This window comes from Podarcis raffonei, chromosome W, assembly GCF_027172205.1.
Source record: "Podarcis raffonei isolate rPodRaf1 chromosome W, rPodRaf1.pri, whole genome shotgun sequence".
Taxonomy (NCBI): Eukaryota; Metazoa; Chordata; class Lepidosauria; order Squamata; family Lacertidae; genus Podarcis; species Podarcis raffonei.
In genome coordinates this window covers 20,475,551-20,497,466 of record NC_070620.1, presented here as the reverse complement: position 1 = coordinate 20,497,466, position 21,916 = coordinate 20,475,551, and the positions used below count along the sequence as shown (strand labels likewise).

Genomic DNA, 21,916 nt, shown 5'->3' with positions numbered 1-21,916 from the left:
TGGGCATGCCCCCCTTTTTTGTGTTGCTTGAAGCCAAATAAGGGCCCCTTTCCTCCACTGATCAGTTTTTGAGCTTCGTACATGCAGAATTAAATCTGAGCAGGATTTAATAGGATTCCTTGGAACGCAGAATCTGGCTGACCCTCGCAAACCACCTCGCCAATGCACAAAGCGCCAAAAAAGGCAATGGAATAAGCAGCTGAAAATAGACGCGCCTCATACTTCGACCAGCAAATGCTTCTTAATTTTTTATGAATTTGACATAGAATATCGTAAGTTATGGGTCTTCTACCGTCACTGCAGGGAGGATGTAGCCTGTGCCTTTCTCACCAGGAAGTCCGCACAAGGGTCTATGGAGTAAATGGCCTTACAGAAGAAGGAGATTGCAGCAGATTGTATGTTAAGTGTCTTCGCTGCACGGCCCAACCCCCTCAAATGTACAAGATATTGCAGCACTTCGGCCTTTGTGGGGGGGTTGCGTGGCGATTCCCGCTCCCTCCTCCAGATGAAATAAAGACACTGGACACCAGAATTTAGGTTAATGGGTGTAAATGGCCACAACTTTATTGATTACAGGTAAGAGCGGTATTGGCTTTAGGCATTGGCCCTATCAGACTATCCGGTAAAACCGGGAAGGGTTAAGCACCAACAGGGGGAGCCCCCGAGATGCACATCCCTAGGCGCTCCCCGAGGGGTTACCGCTCGGGAGCGCGCTTTAGGCCCTAGCCTCCATAGGTTTCGGACGAGGCGACGCCCCCCGAGTCCTTTAACGATCTACCCTTCAAGATCTTGGGGGAGGTGATGGCGCTCCTCCCCCCCAACTCATTTGCATAACAATACCCCTGCCAATGCCTAACCGCCACGCGAGCCAGGCTCGCCGCCAATACCCTCAGACCTGTAACCAATCCCTGATCCCCTGAAAAATGTCCGAAAGCCAAATATCATTCCCAGCATCGGATAGATGCACGCCATCCCCGCGGTACAGTGCTTCCATGCTAAACTGGATGCGTGGGTGCCCGATGACCCATCCGCCCAACGCAACCACTCTACGTGCCACCGAGCGCTCCAGGATCCTCCTGGCTCTATTGACAGCCACGGGATTTGCGGCGTCCCTCCAACAGCACCTCTCAAGCAAAGATGACCATATAATTGTTAGATTCGGACTGGAGGCCAGCAAGTCCTCCAGGTCAGAGAAAATATTCCACATTATGTCCACCCCCTTTCTGTAAGCCAGGTCATTCTCGCCCAGTTGGATGACCAGCACATCGGGTGGGCCATCAACTGCAATTCTTTTTGATACTGCTGGGTGGAATTCCTCCCAACGCATTCCACGACGTGTAATCCAGGAAACTTCAACATTGTTTGGGAGCTGCAGATCGCCGTACCATCCCCTGATATCTGCTCGCAACCTCGCCCAGTGAACAATGCTGTGGCCAATGATCCACAGACGCACCGCACCGACACCTGAAAATGAAAGAGCAAGAGAGCCGGATCGGGGGGGCTGATGAGGAAGAGGGGGGCGTTAGCACGGTTTCCGGATATAACCCCTGTACGCGTTCGACTTCCAACGTCCCATGTCCATTATCCTCTCAGCTGGTAAACCCATATGCATGGCGGTGGTCGCAGCCCCAATGCGGAAAGAGTGCGCAGCGTACTCCTCAGGTGGCAGCCCCATGGCCGCGATCGCCTTGCGCATAACCCTCGTGAACTGGTGCTTAGACAGGCGAGAGCCATCTGCATGTATGAAAAAGGGGCCACTTTTTTTGGGCCTTAAACACAAAAACTTTCTTGAGTCTTTTACTGGGCAGGGGCCCGCCTTCTGAGTAGCCTGCAGGCGGATTAGTGCTCCTCTGCCAAGCTGATCGGTCTTTGAGCTGCGAATTTTTAGGATTACCTCTGATGATGACCAGGTCACATCCTCTAAGAGGAGTCCCCTGTTGTTACTCTCTGGTTGTTCCTCACAGACCACCTCGCCTATGCGCAAGGCGCCAAAGAAGGCGAATGAAAAGGCTGTGGAAAATAACCTGGCCTCATACCTAGACCAGCAGATGGCCTTGAGTTTCTTGCGTATTTGTATGAGTATGTCATAAGTTATAGGTTTTCTGCTGTCGGAGCTAGGAGGCCGAGACCTACGCCAGCCCTCCAGCATCTTCCGCACCACGAAGTGTGCACAGGGGTCGACTGAGAACAGAGCTTTGGAGAAGAATGATATTGCAACAGAATGAATATTGAGGGTTTTGGGGGCCCGACCTAGGTCACAGAGGCACACGAGGTATTCAATGACCTCCGACTTAGTCGGGGGCCGGCCTGGTTTAAACAGCCCTTTCTTCAGGCGAAATGATGTGTAATCTAACCACGCCTTGTTATAGGATCTTAGGGTTGAGGGTGCAACTGCTGACAATACTCCCTTTATCGCTTCTCGTTGCCAATACTCCAGAGGTGCTCTGGAAACGGCTGCGGCAGCTGCTGCGCATCCAGTGCCAATGAGCAAAAGCGATCCATCTGGAAACGAGACAGAGCATCCGCAATGTTGTTATCAATACCCGGAACAAATCTGGCTGAGGCATATAAGTTTAGCCTGAGGCAGGAAAGGACAAAATATCGTAAAAGCAACACTACTCTGGGGGAATGGGAAGATTGCTTATTTAAGACCGACACCACCGCTTGGTTGTCTGTCCAGAAGCAGACCCTGTGGTCTTTAAATTGCTCAGCCCATAGATGAATTGCAACTACAATAGGGAAGAATTCTAAGAATGTTAAATCGCGTAGTATGGGTTTTCCCTGCCATGAAGAGGGCCATCGTTGTGCACACCACTGACCTCTGAAGTAGACGCCGAATCCCAAGGAACCGGCTGCGTCTGAATGCACCTGGAAATCAGCTTGCAGGGCCATGCTATCTTGCCAAAGTGAAATACCATTAAAGCCATCTAAGAATTGCAGCCAAACCTGGAGATCCGATTTTACTGCCTTCGAGAGGCGCACCCTATGATGCGGCAACCGCAAACCTGCTGACAGCTTTGCCAACCTACCACAAAAGGGGCGACCTGGGGACACTACACGGCACGCAAAGTTGAGGTGACCCAAAAGTGATTGAATTTGCTTCAGGGTAACCTTCCTTAGGGGCAATATCTGTGAAATAAGTTTGGGCCACTGTGTCGAGTTCAATGCCCAAGTAAGTCATCGTGGTGACCGGGCCCTCCGTCTTCTCGTTTGCTAAAGGGACACCCAGCTCCTCAGCCATGGACTTGAAGGCCTGTAGCAAGGCCATGCAGTCATTTGCATTACTTGCGATCAAAATAAAGTCATCCAAGTAATGCCCCACCCCTTCGGAACCAGTTTTACATTTCAGCGACCATTCCAGGAAGGTGCTAAAAGTCTTGAAAGTGGCACAGGCGATCGAGCAGCCCATAGGCATCGCTTTATCAATGAAATAAGCACCCTGAAATTTAAAACCTAACCAACGATAGTCCTCTGGGTGAACTGGAAGAAGGCGAAATGCAGATTCGATGTCGCATTTGGCCAGAAAAGCGCCCCTACCGAATCCCCAGACCAACTTCACTGCTTGAGCAAAAGATGCATACTTCACCGTGCACAGTTCTTGTGGGATAGCATCATTAACTGAGGCCCCCTTGGGGTAAGAAAGGTTGTGTATCATCCGGAATTCCCCAGGGGCCTTTTTTGGGACAATGCCGAGTGGTGAAATATGCAGCTGATCAATGGGAGGTTCCGCAAAAGGGCCAGCCACCCTCCCGGCCAAAATTTCTTTCTGAATCTTTTTCATAGCAATGTCAGGTCTCTCTAAAACTGATTTCTGATTGGGGGGGCAACCGGAATTGGGAGTGAAAGCAACTGGAATTCTGAACCCTTGGGAAAATCCTTCCCCTAAAAGAAGAGCAGCTTGTCTATTAGGATATAGGTTTAACAGCGTTCTTAGGGGTTGGAGCTTAATCGGAGTGTGAGCTAGAACGAGGGACAAATTAGTAGCGATTCGCTGCTGTCCCTTGGGCGGTTCCTGAAGCACCAGAGGGGGCACCCCGGTTTCCCTGGTGGAGGTGACCCCTGACGCCTCGAAATGGCTGTTGTTTACCCTTGTAGCAGTTAATAGCCAGGTGGCTGCCTAAACACTTATCACATTCGTGCAAGTACTTACAAGCGGTACGCTGGCAGGCCCCTTTATTGAAACCCCAGCATTGCTTACGACGTTTTGTGTCCACCTTACCAGACTTAGCTTGGTCGTGTGTTTTCTTTTCGATGTAAGGCCCCACGTGCTCCATCCAGTAGTTATTGTCCCTCTGATCCCAGCGCGTGGAGGACAACAGCGAGGCATTCCTACGAAAATCCTCATCGTACGAGATGGCAGCCTCATCTCCCGCTAATTCACGAGCCCTTCTCACGTGCGCCAGATAAGATGCAAGGTGCAACCCACGTTTTGGATAACATCCTAACACTATCCCCATGAATACCTGGTAGCTGTTGAGCCAGTTCTCGAATGTACACTCCGCCCGCGGGGACCTATATCTTTTCTTACCATAATACCTCTTTTTCTTCCCTTTTCCTTTTATTTGTGCCGGCGGTAGCAACGTGAACATATCTATGAAATCCCCATTCAGAATCTTATCCCTTTTTCTCTTAGAGAGGTGATTACCCAAGATAAAGTCAGTAGACAAGTAAGTTGAAACTTTAACATCTTCCACTAGGGCCCCATCCTTCCATTCAAGGGTACCGTTAAAGGTTTTCCGGTGAGAATTGGCCCTCCTCTCATGCATCCACAAGGTAGCACCAGTCTGTTCGCCCTCCCCCCAGTACGTTTCCATGGGAGCATCACTATCACCCTCTGAAGAAGAGGTACCTGTCTCATCCTCGGAATCAGATGGGTCGCTCCTGCTCTTCTTGGACACGTGCTTCCTCTTCGCTTTACGCTTCCCTCCGCGGGTACTGCTGTCCTGCGGGGCTGGGTCATTGGAACTTGTAGCCGCCTGCTGGGGGGGTAACTCCTCATCAGAGGATGACCCCTCAGACGGGCTGTGCTGAGCCGGAGGATCCTGAAAGACACTAGGAATACCGATTACCTCCTGACTTGAATTAGCCCGGGTGGACCGCGGTGGTTTGGACTTCGACTTCTGTGCACCGGCCCTGTCCTTCTGTGCGCTGGGCTTGGTTTTTTGTACTCTAGCCTTAGCCTTCTGCGCGGCAGCAGATTGCGAGTGGGTCAGCCACCAATCAGAGGACCCTAGGCCTTGATGCCCCGCCCTGCTAGATGAAGCTGCAGAAGGGCCTGCCCATTCCTGGTTGTTGGGAGGGGTGTTTGGGATGCAATCCTGAGAAAGCTCCACTATTGAAGCAGACCCCGTCGCTGGAGCACTGCATTGAGCACAAAAGGTTTGAATTGCAGAGAAGAGTTGAGCCAAAGCTTGAGGGTTACATGGCGCGACGGGCACCAGTGCTGTACCCGCCTGGGATGACTGGGGATTCCCTCTGTTTGGCATGGTATAGCACCTTATTACGCAGGGATGTATGAATGTAAGAATGTGTATGTATGTATGTAGTTATCTATTCACTTCTGTAGATTTCTGCTTTTTTAAAAATTTATTATTAAAACTATTATTATTTATTTTATTTTATTTTATTTTTATTTTTGCATTTATTTATTTATTTATATTACTAATATTTATCCTAACCTTATTATTAATAATTATCAATTGTTAATAATGTAACAGAATATTTCAATATCTAAATAGACCGTATCTGTTTATTTGTTGCTGTAAATAACTACTGTTAAAACCGGGGCAATAGGAGGATTAAAAAGCGCAGGCTTCCAATAAATCCAGCAATGAATGCACCAGCATGAATTACGCCAAAAACTTCCAATGAATTATACCAAGGTACAATGAATTATTTTAAATTAAAACGCAAGGACAAGTTCTTCCTAAGAACCCTGAATGAATTATTAATTTCAGCCGGGGAATGATTTTAAATAAATCCAGCAGTGCTATGAATTGCGGATAAAGCGTAAAGCGCCGGCAGCCTCGAGGCTTCAATTGAAGAGCTGGCAGCCACAAGGCTTCAAGAGTAACCACCAGTGACTTATTGATAAAATGGGTAGCGCGGTGAATTAAATGTAGCAGCCCTTTAGCTACCCAAAGCAACTGTAATCTGCTCTGCAAAGGTAACTTAGTAAGCTAGAATGTAGACTTTACGTGAAGATACAGTAACTCTTAAGGCTGAAAGTAGCAGCAGGTCGCCTGCAGCCAGGCAGATGCCTCACCCAAAATGGCCGCTGCCCCTTGACCACGTGGTCCGCACAAAATGGCGACCGCATCCTGAGCGTAGTCAGAGCAACTGCGGATGCCCTGTTAGCTTGAAGCGCACACGCGGGGGGTTCGGCTAATGCAGCTTCCAGCTGTTCAAAAGTCCCCCAAAGTAAAGGTATGGCCCACCAGAAGCAATTGTGGTGAATCAAAGCTCCCCGTGCGTGCGGAGCGGCTCCCCCAGCGCACAAAACCCTTCAGTACCAAGCACAGTATGCGCGCAGAGAACCCCCCCTAACCCTAACCCTAACCCCTGCGCTCACCAGAATAATTCCACGCTAAATTAAGGCTAAGCTACAGGCAAACAAACTAGTGCCGAAAGGGTTTCCAAGATGGTAAAGCAAAGCAAAACAAGGGCACGTCCTTCCCTACCCCCTTGGGATCCGCTTAGCATGCAGAGAACCCGAGCGATTTTATCCCCTCCTCCCAGACAGATCCACAAGAGGGGTTCTAAAAACCTTCGTGAGCACTGAGGCAGCTCACGACTGGAATCCGACTTCGCGGCCCCAGCAGATGAACCGAAGACGTTACGACAGTGGGGCGACCGGCACAGGGATGGGGCACAAGATCCGTGGAGGTCATCCGCTTCTTGCCGTCCTGAAGGGTGTCGATGCAGCCAAAAGGGTGACGCGGCTAACAACGGTAGCCGGATGAGCAGGGTCCCTGCGCTGCGTTCAAAGTCCATGAAACGACGCAAGAGAAAAGCAAACGGGGGGGGGGGGGGACGGCTGGACGCGCTACAGCACCACTCTAAAGGCGGCTTTTCGCGCTCCAGCAAAGGGAAGGGATAAAATCTGACGCAAATGTGAAATACAGCTCCAAGGGAGAAAACACGTGCCAACCGGCAAACAATGGAAGAAAAAACAAACTCGCAGCAACGGAAGGCAGCGAACCAAAGCGCAGCTGTTGAGAAGAAAGAAAGGGGCGAGCCAGGGCTGCCCCGACCTTAAGTGCCCCCTAGTAAGCCCGCCCCTACTAAAAACCAGGCCTTTTTATATGATCTGAGTGTGGACGGGGCCACCGATGCCAATACTCCCTTCATGACATCTCGTTCCCATGACATCTCGTTCTCCAGGCACAAAAGGACAAAGGACCAGAGCAGGTTAGCCACCCTGGGGGAGCGCGATGACTGCTTTGACAGGACGGTGACAACTGCTTGATTGTCTGTCCAAAAACATACCCGGTGGTTCCTAAACTCCTCCTCCCACACGTGCACCACAACTATGAGAGGGGAAAATTCTAGGAAGGTGAGATCGTGCATGATAGGCTTTCCCCACCAGGCCAGGGGCCAAGGCTGAGCACACCACTGCCCTTTAAAGTAAACGCCAAACCCCAAGGAAACAGCCGTGTCTGCACCTGAAAGTCTGCATGAAGCAACAGATGATCCTGCCACAATGAAATGCCATTGTACTTGTCCAGGAATTTTAACCACACCTCTAGATTCGACTTGACCGCCTTAGAAAGGCGCACTCTGTGTTGGGGCGCTCGTAGTCCTGCTGACAACTTTGCCAAGCGCCTACAAAATGGGCAGCCAGGGGATACTACTCGGCAGGCAAAGTTGAGGTGACCCAGAAGCGACTGAATCTGACTCAGGGTGACCTTTTTGAGAGGGAGAAGCTGTATGATTAGTTCCTTAAGTGCAGTTAACTTTTCCTTCGGTAAGCGGGATGTCTATGCGATAAAGTCCAATTCTATGCCCAGATAAGTCATGGTTGTGACAGGGCCCTCAGTTTTGTCCGCGGCCAAAGGTACACCGAGCTCCTCAGCCAGGGAGGTGAATGCTTTTAATTGTTGTTTAGTCGTTTAGTCGTGTCCAACTCTTTGTGACCCCATGGACCAGAGCGTGCTAGGCACTCCTGTCTTCCACCGCCTCCCGCAGTTTGGTCAGGCTCATGTTTGTAGCTTCGAGAACACTGTCCAACCATCTCGTCCTCTGTCGTCCCCTTCTCCTTGTGCCCTCCATCTTTCCCAACATCAGGGTCTTTTCCAGGGAGTCTTCTCTTCTCATGAGGTGGCCAAAGTATTGGAGCCTCAGCTTCACGATCTGTCCTTCCAGTGAGCACTCAGGGCTGATTTCCTTAAGAATGGATACGTTTGATCTTCTTGCAGTCCATGGGACTCTCAAGAGTCTCCTCCAGCACCACAATTCAAAAGCATCAATTCTTCGGCGATCAGCCTTCTTGATGGTCCAGCTCTCACTTCCATACATCACTACTGGGAAAACCATGGCTTTAACTATACGGACCTTTGTTGGCAAGGTGATGTCTCTGCTTTTTAAGATGCTGTCTAGGTTTGCCATCGCCTTTCTACCAAGGAGCAGGCGTCTTTTAATTTCGTGACTCCTGTCACCATCTGCAGTGATCATGGAGCCCAAGAAAGTAAAATCTCTCACTGCCTCCATTTCTTCCCCTTCTATTTGCCAGGAAGTGATGGGCCCAGTGGCCATGATCTTCGTTTTTTTGATGTTGAGCTTCAGACCATATTTTGCGCTCTCCTCTTTCACCATCATTAAAAGGTTCTTTAATTCCTCCTCACTTTCTGCCATCAAGGTTGTGTCATCTGCATATCTGAGGTTGTTGATATTTCTTCTGGCAATCTTAATTCCGGCTTGGGATTCATCCAGCCCAGCCTTTCGCATGATGAATTCTGCATATAAGTTAAATAAGCAGGGAGACAATATACAGCCTTGCCGTACTCTTTTCCCAATTTTGAACCGATCAGTTGTTCCGTATCCAGTTCTAACTGTAGCTTCTTGTCCCACATAGAGATTTCTCAGGAGACAGATGAGGTGATCAGGCACTCCCATTTCTTTAAGAACTTGCCATAGTTTGCTGTGGTCGACACAGTCAAAGGCTTTTGCATAGTCAATGAAGCAGAAGTAGATGTCTTTCTGGAACTCTCTAGCTTTCTCCATAATCCAGCGCATGTTTGCAATTTGGTCTCTGGTTCCTCTGCCCCTTTGAAATCCAGCTTGCACTTCTGGGAGTTCTCGGTCCACATACTGCTTAAGCCTGCTTTGTAGAATTTTAAGCATAACCTTGCTGGTGTGTGAAATGAGTGCAATTGTGCGGTAGTTGGAGCATTCTTTGGCACTGCCCTTCTTTGGGATTGGGATGTAGACTGATCTTCTCCAATCCTCTGGCCACTGCTGAGTTTTATAAATTTGCTGGCATATTGAGTGTAGCACCTTAACAGCATCATCGTTTAAAATTTTAAATAGTTCAGCTGGAATATCATCACTTCCACTGGCCTTGTTATTAGCAGTGCTTTCTAAGGCCCATTTGACTTCACTCTCCAGGATGTCTGGCTCAAGGTCAGCAACCACACTACCTGGGGTGAACGAGACATCCATTTCTTTCTGGTATAATTCCTCTGTGTATTCTTGCCACCTCTTCTTGATGTCTTCTGCTTCTGTTAGGTCCTTACCACTTTTGTCTTTTATTATGGTAATCTTTGTACGAAATGTTCCTTTCATATCTCCAATTTTCTTGAACAGATCTCTGGTTTTTCCCATTCTATTGTTTTCCTCTATTTCTTTGTATTGCTCGTTTAAGAAGGCCTTCTTGTCTCTCCTTGCTATTTTTTGGAAATCTGCATTCAATTTCCTGTATCTTTCAGTATCTCCCTCGCATTTGGCTTGCCTTCTCTCCCCTGCTATTTGTAAGGCCTCGTTGGACAGCCACTTTGCTTTCTTGCATTTCCTTTTAATTGGGATGGTTTTAGTTGCTGCCTCCTGTATAATGTTACGAGCCTCCATCCACAGTTCTTCAGGCACTCTGTCCACCAAATCTAAATCCTTAAACCTGTTCCTCACTTCCACTGTGTATTCATAAGGGATTTGATTTAGATTGTATCTTACCGGCCCAGTGGTTTTTCCTACTTTCTTCAGTTTAAGCTTGAATTTTGCTATAAGAAGCTGATGATCTGAGCCACAGTCAGCTCCAGGTCTTGTTTTTGCTGACTGTATAGAGCTTCTCCATCTTTGGCTGCAGAGAATATAATCAATCTGATTTCGATGCTGCCCATCTGGTGATGTCCATGTGTAGAGTCTTCTCTTGTGTTGTTGGAAAAGCGTGTTTGTGATGACCAGCTTGTTCTCTTGGCAGAACTCTATTAGCCTTTGCCCTGCTTCGTTTCGAATTCCAAGGCCCAACTTGCCAGTTGTTCCTTTTATCTCTTGACTCCCTACTTTAGCATTCCAATCCCCTATAATGAGAAGAACATCCTTCTTTGGTGTCATTTCTATAAGGTGTTGTAAGTCTTCATAGAATTGGTCAATTTCAGTTTCTTCAGCACCAGTGGTTGGTGCCTAAACTTGGATTACTGTGATGTTAAAAGGTCTGCCTTGGATTCGTATCGAGATCATTCTATCATTTTTGAGATTGCATCCCAGTACACCTTTCGCCACTCTTTTGTTGACTATGAGGGCCACTCCATTTCTTTTACGGGATTCTTGCCCACAGTAGTAGATGTGATGGTCATCTGAACTGAATTTGCCCATTCCCGTCCATTTTAGTTCACTGATGCCCAGGATGTCAATATTTATTCTTGCCATCTCATTTTTGACCACATCCAACTTACCCAGGTTCATGGTTCTTACATTTCAGGTTCCTATGCAATATTTTTCTTTACAGCATTGGACTTTCCTTTCACTTCCAGGCATATCCGCAACTGAGCGACCTTTCGGCTTTGGCCCAGCCGCTTCATCAGCTCTGAATCTACTTGTACTTGACCTCCGCTCTTCCTCAGTAGCATGTTGAACACCTTCCGACCTGAGGGGCTCATCTTCCAGCGTCATAACTTTTATATGCCTGTTGCCTTTGTCCATGGAGTTTTCTTGGCAGGGATACTGGAGTGGCTTGCTGGTTCCTGCTCTAGGTGGATCACGTTTGGTCAAAACTCTCCACTATGACCTGTCCAGATTGGGTGGCCCTGCACGGCATAGCTTATAGCTTCTCTGAGTTATTCAAGCCCCTTTGCCATGGCAAGGCAGTGATCCATGAAGGGGAATGCTTTTAATAGAGCTGCGCAATCAGGCCTATTACTTGCCACCAGAATAAAGTCATTGAGGCAATGGGCTACCTCCTCAGAACCGGTTTTAAAATGAAGGGCCCAGTAACAAAAGGTGCTAAATGACTCAAAGGCCACGCATGCTACTGAGCAACCCATAGGCATGGCTTTGTCTATGAAATATGTCCCTTCAAATCTGAAACCCAGCCAACGGAAGTCCTCCGGATGCACAGGTAAGAGGCGGAAGGCCGACTCAATGTCGCACTTTGCCAGAAGTGCTCCCTTGCCAAATCTATGAATAAGCTTCACCGCTTTGTCGAAGGAGGCATATTTCACGGAAGAAAGCTCCTGAGGTATCACGTCATTGACAGAACTCCCTCTCGGGTAGGAAAGGTTGTGTATCACATGATACTCACCAGGGGCCTTCTTAGGGACGATACCTAATGGTGAAATATGTAGATCCACAATAGGGGTTCTTTGAATGGGCCCGCCACCCTTCCGGCCATGATTTCTTTCTGTATTTTCTTTTTAGCAATATCTGGCCTTTCCTTAACGGATTTTTGGTTAGGGGAGTCCCCTGAGTTAGGTGGGAAAGAAACCGGGATCCTAAAACCGAGGGAAAACCCTTCTCAAAGGTACTTTGCGGCTTGTCTGTTTGGGTATAAGTCAAGAAGGGTTTTTAGAGGCTGCAACTTAACAGGTGAGATGGCCATGCCGAGGGTCATATTAATAGTGGTGTCCGGCAGCACCCTGGGAGGGTCCGGGGGCACCCCATGTTCGCTGGTGGAAGTGCCCCCTGCCACCCCGAAAGGGCTGTTTACCTTTGAAGCATGATGTGGTCGGGTGGTTGCCTAGGCACTTCTCACATCCGTGTAAGTACTTACAGTTTGGCCTTATACAAGCCCCCCTGTTGTATTCCCAGTACTGCCTCCGACTTTTTGACTTGACCTTTCCAAACTTATAGGGGTCCTGCGGCTTCTTTTCCACGTAGGGACCCACATGCTCCATCCAATAATTCTGGTCCCTCAGGTCCCAGCGGGTGGTGGGCAGCAAGGAAGCATTTCTATGAAAATCTTCATCATACATTAATGTGGCAGACTCCCCGGCCAGCACAAATGCCCTTCTCACATGAAACATATAAGCTATTAAGTGCATGGCGCATTTGGAGTAAGCAGCGCAAACCACTCCCATGAAGACCTGGAACCCATCCAGCCAATTTTCAAAAGTGCGCTCAGCCCGCAGTGTCCTATACCTCCAATTCCATAGGAACGCTTCTTTTCTCCCTTCCATGAGATCTTTGCCGGTGGCAGCAGGGTGAAAATATCCCCATAATCCCCATTAAGAATCTTTGCTCTTTTTCTTTGGGAAAGGTGATTTCCCAAGATGAAATCAGTGGATACATTAGTGGACGTTTTCACATCTTCAACTAACACACACCCTTTCCATTCCAGAGACCCATTAAAAGTCTTACGATGGGAATTAGCCCTCCTCTCATGTACCCATAATGGAAGCCTGGAACTTTTCTTCCCAAAGCCCCAGTACCCATCCAAAGGGGTGTCGCTATCCAAATCTGATGAAGAAGTACCTGATTCATCCTCGGTGTCAGAAGGCTTACTTTTCTTATTCTTCTTTAATGTGTGCTTCTTCTTCGCCTTTCTCTTTCCCCCCGTCCATCACTGGTGGCCGGGATCTGGTCGGCGGCTGTGGGCGTTCCTTGTTGTACCTGCACCTCCTCCTCTGAAGAGGTTCCTGATCCACCTTCTGTGGGTGTAGGCTGAAGTAGTGGCTCCTGGAATATACTAGGAACATCTACGATCTGCTGTGAATTAGAACTGTTAGGCCTACCAGAAGGAGCCTTGCCACCAGCGGAACCAGATTTGGACTTTTGGGCATGCGAAGACTGTGAACGTGTGTGGGGGCAGTTAGATGTGCTGCTTCTGGGCTGTGCAGCACCGGAGTAAGAAGCTGAAGTGCCGGGGCGCTCCTGGTTGCTGGGGAGGGTGTCTGGGATGCAATCCTGAGAACCCGCTAATGCTGCAGGGGACCCAGTGACCATTGGCCTACACTGTTGATAGAATGTTTCGAAAGCATAGAAAAACTGAGCAAAGGCCTGAGGGTTGCATGGCATCGCAGGCATTTGAGACCCGCCTTGCGTGCCAGACCCACCTCCATTGTGAGAGGGTGCCTGTTGACTTCTCCTGAAAGCCATACCACACACAGCCTCCTGCTTGAAAACCACAATATATCTGGGCGTGATACCTAGTTCAGTATTGCCCTCGCTGCCCTTGAGCAAAGCCCTGTAGATCTGTCCAACCTAGCTCAGTATTATCTACACTGCCCTTAAACAATGCCTAATAGATAACAGAAATTTTAGTTCAGTATTGCCACAGCGCCTTGAAACAATGCCTTAAGGATACCAATAACAGATCAATTTATTACCTTATAATAGATTCACGACTACGCCCGAAATATGAGTTCACCAATTAATTGCCTGTTCGCAGTTCTTATACTTTAATTTTACTTTTGCCTCCAGTTGCTGAGCCTGTTACTTCCTGCCCTTTTTGCACTTTAAATTCAAGCTATAACACTTTACATTGAAGCTACTCCGCACTTTGAATTCAAGCCAAGAGGCACTTTAAATTCCGGCCACTCAGCACTTTAATTCCAGCTGCCAAGCACTTTTTAATTCGCCAGAAACAATTTAAATTCCAACCAAGCCCTTTAAATTTTAGCCACAGAGGCCTTCAAACTCCAGCCCCTAAGCACTATGAATTCCAGCCCCTGAGCTCGTTATGATCCTGCTTTAATTTAAACAAATGTATTGACTTGCTGCGAATAATATTGACTCAACCAAAGTTGTCAGTTCAATCGAATGATTGCGCTTTGATTAACTGTCAAATAATTAGTGCTGTTAATCATCCACTGCTTAAGCTTGAAAAGAACCCTATCAGCATGCCTCACTTAAAATGGCTGCAGGAGCTTTGCCACGTGGTGCACACCCAAGATGGCGACAGCTGCCGTAACCACGGCAACAGTAAACAACTTGCCGCCCCACAAAGAGGGGCCGTTGTAGGCAGCTACAGGAGCTTTGGGGGGGGGTTGTACACGCTATCTGACTAATAAACATAGCCTGGTTCGCCTGATGCCAGAAAGGAGCACACGAGCGACAAGCCGCGGTAACCGGCTTTGTCGACCTCCCTGCCTGGGATACCGATTACAGGCACATAAAAGAAGGGGGAGGGAAGCCGCGTGTGCAGTGGGTTTAAGGAAAGGAAAGGCAAAACTCCCCTACCCTCTGAATAGCGAACTTTATAAGGTGCTCTCCAAAACTTGTTGCGGCCCCTGAGTACCCAACACCCCCAAACCTGGTTACGTTACCAGCCACCTAGGGGGATCCACGAAGGTGAGGGCTCGTCGGCTCTCCGCCCCTCATTGCGATCTGCTTCCTTCTGCGCCCGGCGGTTTTCGCCCACCACGGCCAAGAGTTCCAAGCTGAGGCTGGAAAGAGTGATTTCTCCCCACAAACGTGCCCGCTGTTCTTCTCCATGCTCCAAGATCCAGCTAAACTCCTCCAAACGCCACAACAAAGGCTACAGACGTGCGCTCCCCAGCCCCTTGCCGCTGAAAGACCCAGTGTCTCCGCAGGCAAAAAGCAAGCTAGTGATTTCAGCTCTGACCCAAGACCGAGGTCCCACGAGTGATTCCAGCTCAGGGTAGCAGCACGGCATAGTGAGAGAGGAAGGAACAAACAGAAGGGGTTGACGATGATCCTAAACCAGCGAAGCTGAAGCAGCCAAAGAGGGATATCCCCGGCCACGCTGGGGCTAAATAGCCCCAGGCCACTCCCCCTAGGCCAGCCGTTTGGCTGGCCAGGGGATGACGCGGCTGGGGATTCCCTCAATCACATGGAGGCTGAGGTCCAGCCCCCGTGCACGTGAAGAGGGCGTGAAGCCCGCAACCCCACCTCCTCTCTAGTTCGGAAGTGGCTCTATGGGGGTAAAGTGGGACTTATCTGCAGAAAGGATTGAGCATATCACCTGTATGGGAGATGCTTTTCCTCACTGCAGGGGTAGAGGAAAAGGGTGTTTGTGCAATATAATTCTGACAAGATACATCTTGGCTGGCAAAACAGCTGAACTGGCAGAGTATTCTGCCAGCATATCTGGGCAGTTCTGCTGGTATATTTTTTCATGCCAGCTGTTTATCTCAACTTCCACTAGCATAGTGGAGTTCGTGCACACATTTTTTAACATGTAGATATTTTGCTTGGGGCTCATCAGCTTTACCATGGTAGACAGGTGCTCTCAATATTCAAATAGACTCAGCAAAGATTTTTCAAAGATTAAGTATTTGGCAAAAGATTAAACAAACCTTCTTTTCCATATGCAAATACAGTTGAAATATGAATAGCAGACAGGGATTTATACATATAGATAGATAGACGAATTTTGGGCATAGAAATGTAATAAGATTGTCCTTGCAGTTGATATTTAAAAGTATTTGGATGAAATTCTTGGGAAACTATTTGTGTCTCTTTGATCTAATGATTTAACCCTAGTGAGCTATCATTCTGTTTTAGTTCGTAAACATCTTTGTTCATAGATGGCTATAGACAAAGTACAGAAGAGTTCTGTTGAAGAAATTGCTTTCGTGTCACCTTTACCAAAGAAGATATATGGGGAGGAAATAGTAATCAGAAGGTGAGTGTTGCTGAATATTTAGATATTTAAAGTATTTTCCCCTGGATTATAAGGTTCCCAAAACAGGTTATAATTCATAATATTCAAACAATCGTTCGATAAAGTGTCACAAAATTTTAGAATCAACATACCAATAAGAACAGGTGCTGCAGAATTAACCATATGCCCCAGCATACCTGGAAAAAAGGAACAGTGTTTTAACCTGTTAGCTAACATACCATAACCACTGCTAGTTAGTAGAACGGAAACAAAAATGGAGCATCAGCCATACCTTCCATGCCCTCCAAAGTGCCAGCCCTAAAGGACAAACTCCTTTGGTGCCACCCTTTGGATGGTGATACTTTGATGGTGACCCACTCACAGCAAGGCAATTGAACCATAGTTAAGACCATTAGAAATGCTTAATAACAGAGCATTAATATTCCGTGTGTGTGTTGTTGTTTTAGGTCAATCTACAGCTTTGAACAGGAGTTGGTAAAAATGTGATGATGTGTTTTGCTAAAGGCATTTCTAGTACACAATGCCAACTTTACTGTGCACCTTGTGATAAAATGCCTTTTACTCCACAGTTTTATCTTGGGAGGTTGTTGTTGCCTTCCTTATTGTGTTGGCATGTTTTTGCTTTGCACTTTGTCTGTACTTGGAAGCTTGCCTAAGAGTTGGGTCAATTTGGAACAGAGGCAGAACTCTGTAGATGTGAAGTTCATTGTGATATTTCAGTGGCTGGCTGGGAGGGTCACAAGGATCCATGCAGGCAGTCGTTGCTGGCATCTCTCAAGAGACAAGGGAGTGCATCTCCAAAGGTGAAGTCAAACCGCTGGAGAATCACAGCACCGGCTGTGGCTGCAGAAACCAGTAACTCATAACTGCTGCCACCCACACTGTCCTTGCTACACTAGCAGCACCAAAGTGACCTTTCTGGGGTGCAGGTCTGAGAAGTGTGTATGGAGGTCCTGGGCTACCCAGATGATAATACTTTCAGACTCACTGATGTGGCTCAAAGGAAAGCAGAGCAATACATCTGGGACCAGCTTGGTTGCAGCAGTTGCTGGAAGGAGGCGAACAGGATGCCACCGAACCGTCTTAAGGACTCCACTCTGGATTTGTGTAGGGTTTACTCCTTAGCTTTTTCTTCTCCCAAATATGCCCCTCAAGGCACTGGGTACAGATTTTTCCTTGGGGTTTACTCTTGAAGCCCTTTCTCACAAATAAGTATAGCTGTAAGACAGCAGAGGTAATCTCAGAGGTATGCAGACTGCTGGATAACAATTTCCCAGAAGATCCCCTCCAATAGATGTTCCTGGATGCTCATGTTCCTGGGCTTTACTGTGTTGGGTCAGCTAAGAGAGACAAGGGGAAACAATCCTTTTTGTTAGAGAGAGGCACAGTCATATACATGGACAAAGGCATCAAAAAGCGGCTGAATGCTGTGAACATGACTCCAGCATTAAAAGGTCTTCGTTGGCTCCTGGTTTGTTTCTGAGCTCTGTTCATAGTGCTGACTTGACCTTTTTAAAGCCCTACATGGCCTCAGGCTGAGATATCTATACAACTGCCTGTCAACTCGGATGTTTATCAGAGGGCCTTTTCTGTTCATCTTTGTCTTCTGAAGACAAGCAGGTGATTATCAGAGAGAGGTTTTTTTCCAGTTGGATGTCAAAACATGGAATGTTCATCAGGTCCCTTCATTACTATACATTATGCACCTTGCAAAATCCATCCTGCTTTGGTGAGCCTTTAGTTGCTCTTCTGGCTAGCTTTGCTTGAAATATATTCAGGAAATGCCACAGCTCCATGGCAGACAACATGGTTTTCATTCCAGGCAGGGCTGGAAAAGATCTCTGTCTGAAACCCTGGAGAGCTTCTGCCAGGCAGAAGTGGACAACCTTGTACAGTGGGTTGCATTTCAGCCATCCAGAAGTCAGAGGTCTCTACACACACATCTCCCCATCTCTTTTAGCATCTTCATCTACAGTCATAACCCCACCTACTAAGAGCTAGCCTCATCAAATTCATTAGGACTTCGGAATAGTCATGGGATTGGTTAGGATTGAATTGTTAGCACATGCTAGCACCATCCTATGCATGTTTACCTGACGGAAAGTTCCATTGTCTTCTGTGACCATGAAAGATCATCTGAACCAGAAAGAACCATGGGAAATGGCTGGAGCTCAGTGGCAGAGCATCAGCTTTTTATCCAGAAGATCCCAGGTTAAATCCTTGGCATCTCTAGGTAGGACTGGGGAATGTCACCTGTCTGAAATTCTGGAAATTCATAACCATTAAGTGACTACAAAATTGTCAATGGTTTGACTCAGTATAGGGCAGCTTCCTGTGTTCTTAATTTTGTTTAGGATTACAGCCTGTGTTACATCAGTTTGCTTTCAGAGTGTCAGGCTTGTTTGCTTTGTTTTTGTTTTTTTTATAAATTTTTATTAGTTTTCCAACATAAAATAAGACACATCACAACACACAATACATAAACAAACAAACATATAAACACGTATAACTTCATAACCTCTTTTTCTTAAGCCAAATTTCAATGACTTCCCCATGCCTCCCTTTCCTGCATCCCTATTTCAACTTTTTCAGCAACCCCTGATCTCAATTACTTATGGTTCACTTTCTTTAATCGTTTTTCTCTTACCCAATCATTTACCACTGCAAATCTATTTTACATTCCCCATGGCATTTTAGCACTCATTAATTTTACAACAGTTCTTAAGATAAAGTTTAAATTTCTTCCAATCTTCTTCCACCGTCTCTTTTCCTTGGTCACGGATTCTGCCCGTCATCTCAGCCAGTCCCATATAGTCAATCACCTTCGTCTGCCACTCTTCCAGCGTGGGTAGTTCTTGTGTCTTCCAATACTTTGCTAAAAGAACTCTTGCTGCTGTTGTAGCGTACATAAAGAACGTCCTATCTTTCTTTGACACCAATTGGCCTACCATGCCCAGGAGAAAAGCCTCTGGTTTCTTATGAAAGGTACACTTAAGAACCTTCTTAATTTCATTATATATCATTTCCCAGAAGACCTTAATCCTTGGGCACGTCCACCAAAGGTGATAGAAAGTACCTTCAGTTTCATTACATTTCCAGCATTTATTATTGGGCAAATGATAGATTTTTGCAAGCTTGACTGGGGTCATGTACCACCTATAAATCATTTTCATAATATTCTCTCTTAAGGCATTACATGCCGTAAACTTTATTCCGGTGGTCCATAACTGTTCCCAGTCAGCAAACATAATGTCATGACCAATGTCTTGTGCCCATTTAATCATAGCTGATTTAACCGTTTCATCCTGTGTATTCCATTTCAACAGCAAGTTGTACATTCTTGACAAGTTCTTAGTATTGGGTTCTAACAGTTCTGTTTCTAATTTTGATCTTTCCACCTGGAAGCCAATTTTCCTGTCCTGTTTGAATACTTCATTTATCTGGTAGTAGTGAAGCCAGTCTCTTACTTTAGACTTCAATTTCTCATAACTCTGTAATTTCACTTTCCCCCCCTCTTGTTCTATAATTTCCCAATATTTTGGCCATTTGGATTCCATATTAAGTTTTTTCACTTCCTTAGTTTCCATTGGTGACAGCCACCTGGGGGTTTTATTTTCCAACAAGTCTTTATACCGAATCCAGACATTATATAGTGCTTTCCTAACAATATGGTTCTTGAAACCTTTATGAGTCTTTACCTTGTCATACCATATATATGCATGCCAACCAAACCTGTTATTAAACCCTTCCAAGTCCAAAATGTCTGTGTTCTCAAGAAGTAGCCAGTCTTTCAGCCAGCAAAAAGCCGCTGATTCATAATACAGTTTTAAGTCTGGCAGGGCAAACCCCCCTCTTTCTTTTGCATCAGTTAATATCTTAAATTTTATTCTGGGCTTTTTGCCCTGCCAGACAAATCTAGATATATCTTTCTGCCACCTCTTGAAGCAGTCCATTTTGTCCACAATCTGCAATGTTTGAAACAAAAATAACATTCTCGGCAAAACATTCATCTTAATAACAGCAATTCGACCTAACAAGGAAAGTCTCAAGTTTGACCATATTTCTAAGTCTTTCTTAATTTCTGTCCAACATTTCTCATAATTATCTTTAAATAAGTTTACATTTTTAGATGTTAAATTGATCCCCAAGTATTTCACTTTCTTTGCTACCATTAATCCAGTTTCCCTGTGAAACCTCTCTCTTTCCACTGCTGTTAGATTTTTTTCCAATACCTTCGTTTTTTGTTTATTCAGCTTAAAACCTGCTACTTGACCAAATACTTGTATTAGCTCTAAAACTCTTTTTGTACTAGTGTCTGGCTCTTGTAAAGTTAGTACTAGATCATCTGCAAACGCTCTCAATTTATACTGTTTAGCTCCGACCTGAATCCCTTTAACCAGCTGGCCCCCTCTAATCATGTTTAATAAAACCTCCAAGACAGATATAAAGAGTAATGGGGATATTGGGCACCCCTGTCGTGTCCCTTTTTCAATAGCAAATTCTTCAGTAACCACATTATTTACAATTAATTTTGCTTTTTGTTCAGAATAAATTGCACCTATACCATTCTCAAAACCTTGGCCTACCCCCATCCCTTTAAGATTCTTTTTCATAAAGCTCCAAGAGATATTGTCAAAGGCTTTCTCCGCATCCACAAATATTAATACTGCCTTAGTATTAATATTAGCTTCTAGTAATTCCATAATATCTATTATGTTTCTTACATTGTCGGATAAATGTCTTCCTGGAAGAAAGCCAGCCTGGTCTTTATGAATCTCACCCACCAAAACCCTCTTCAATCTTTTTGCCAAAATGTCTGCAAAAATTTTGTAATCCACATTAAGTAACGATATAGGGCGGTAGTTCTTAATCAAGTTCTTCTCAGTCTCAGATTTTGGTATAAGTGTAATATACTCTTCTTTCCACGATTCGGGTGCCTTCCTTCCCTCCATCTGGTCCTGGAGATTTTCCCAATTGCATATTTTGAATGGCTCCCTCTATTTCTTGATCAGTTATTTTCTGGTTCAGGATCACTTTACTTTGTTCAGATATTTTTTGTAATCCATATTTTTTGAGAAATTCTTCTATCTCTTTTTCATCCACCGGCCCTTGTGCATAAAGTCTTCTGAAATAACTCTGAAAACAGTTTCTAATCTCGTTTGGTCTATAAATGTTCTTTCCTTCAACCTCTAAGCTTGTAACCATATTCAATTTTTGTCTTTTCCTCAATTGCCATGCCAGGAGTTTCCCACATTTATCTGCCGATTCAAATGTCTTTTGTCTCATTTGCTTTATTTTCCATTCTATCTCCCGGTTCATCAGTTCCATATACTGCCTCTGATAAAACTTAATTTCTCTCAAAATTTCATGAGACTTTGGCTTTGATCTCAGTTTTTTTTCACCTTCTTTTATTATTTCTAGAATCTTATCTTTCTTCTCATTCTGTCTCTTCCTTTTTAAAGTGTTCTGCTGTATCAAAAAACCTCGCATAACGGCTTTACTTGCGTCCCAAATTATTCTTTTCTCCACCTCTGCTCTCAGATTTATCTCAAAATAGTCTTTCACAGTTTTCTGGGCCTTTTTGTACACCTCTTCATCTCTAAATAGGGAGTCATTCATCCTCCATCTGAATGAACCAGCTGTTGTTATGTTCATTTCCATCCTTACGGCGTTATGGTCGGAGCAAGTCTTTGGGCAGATTTCCACTTTCTTTATCTTTGGTGCCATCCCACTAGTTACCCAAATTTGGTCAATTCTAGTCCAGGTCATTTTTGCTTCAGAAAAGAAAGTTCCCCCTCTCTCAAGAGGGTTCCTTGTTCTCCAAATGTCAATCAGGTCCATATTGTCTGTCATTTCAAAAAAAGTCTTTGGTAGTCTCCCATCCTTGGAAACCACCTG

The 21,916-nt window shown here is 46.0% G+C and overlaps 1 protein-coding gene across 1 annotated transcript; it reads right to left on the bottom strand.

The window, feature by feature from the left end:
* Positions 1 to 1,522: 1,522 nt before the first annotated feature.
* LOC128405987 (uncharacterized) lies at positions 1,523 to 11,221 on the bottom strand. Its single transcript, XM_053373039.1, is given in 6 exon segments — positions 1,523 to 1,734; positions 1,945 to 2,193; positions 3,112 to 3,882; positions 4,220 to 4,372; positions 4,850 to 5,027; positions 9,004 to 11,221. Coding segments are annotated over 6 exon segments (3,696 nt in total). The 5' UTR covers positions 11,137 to 11,221.
* Positions 11,222 to 21,916: the final 10,695 nt, after the last annotated feature.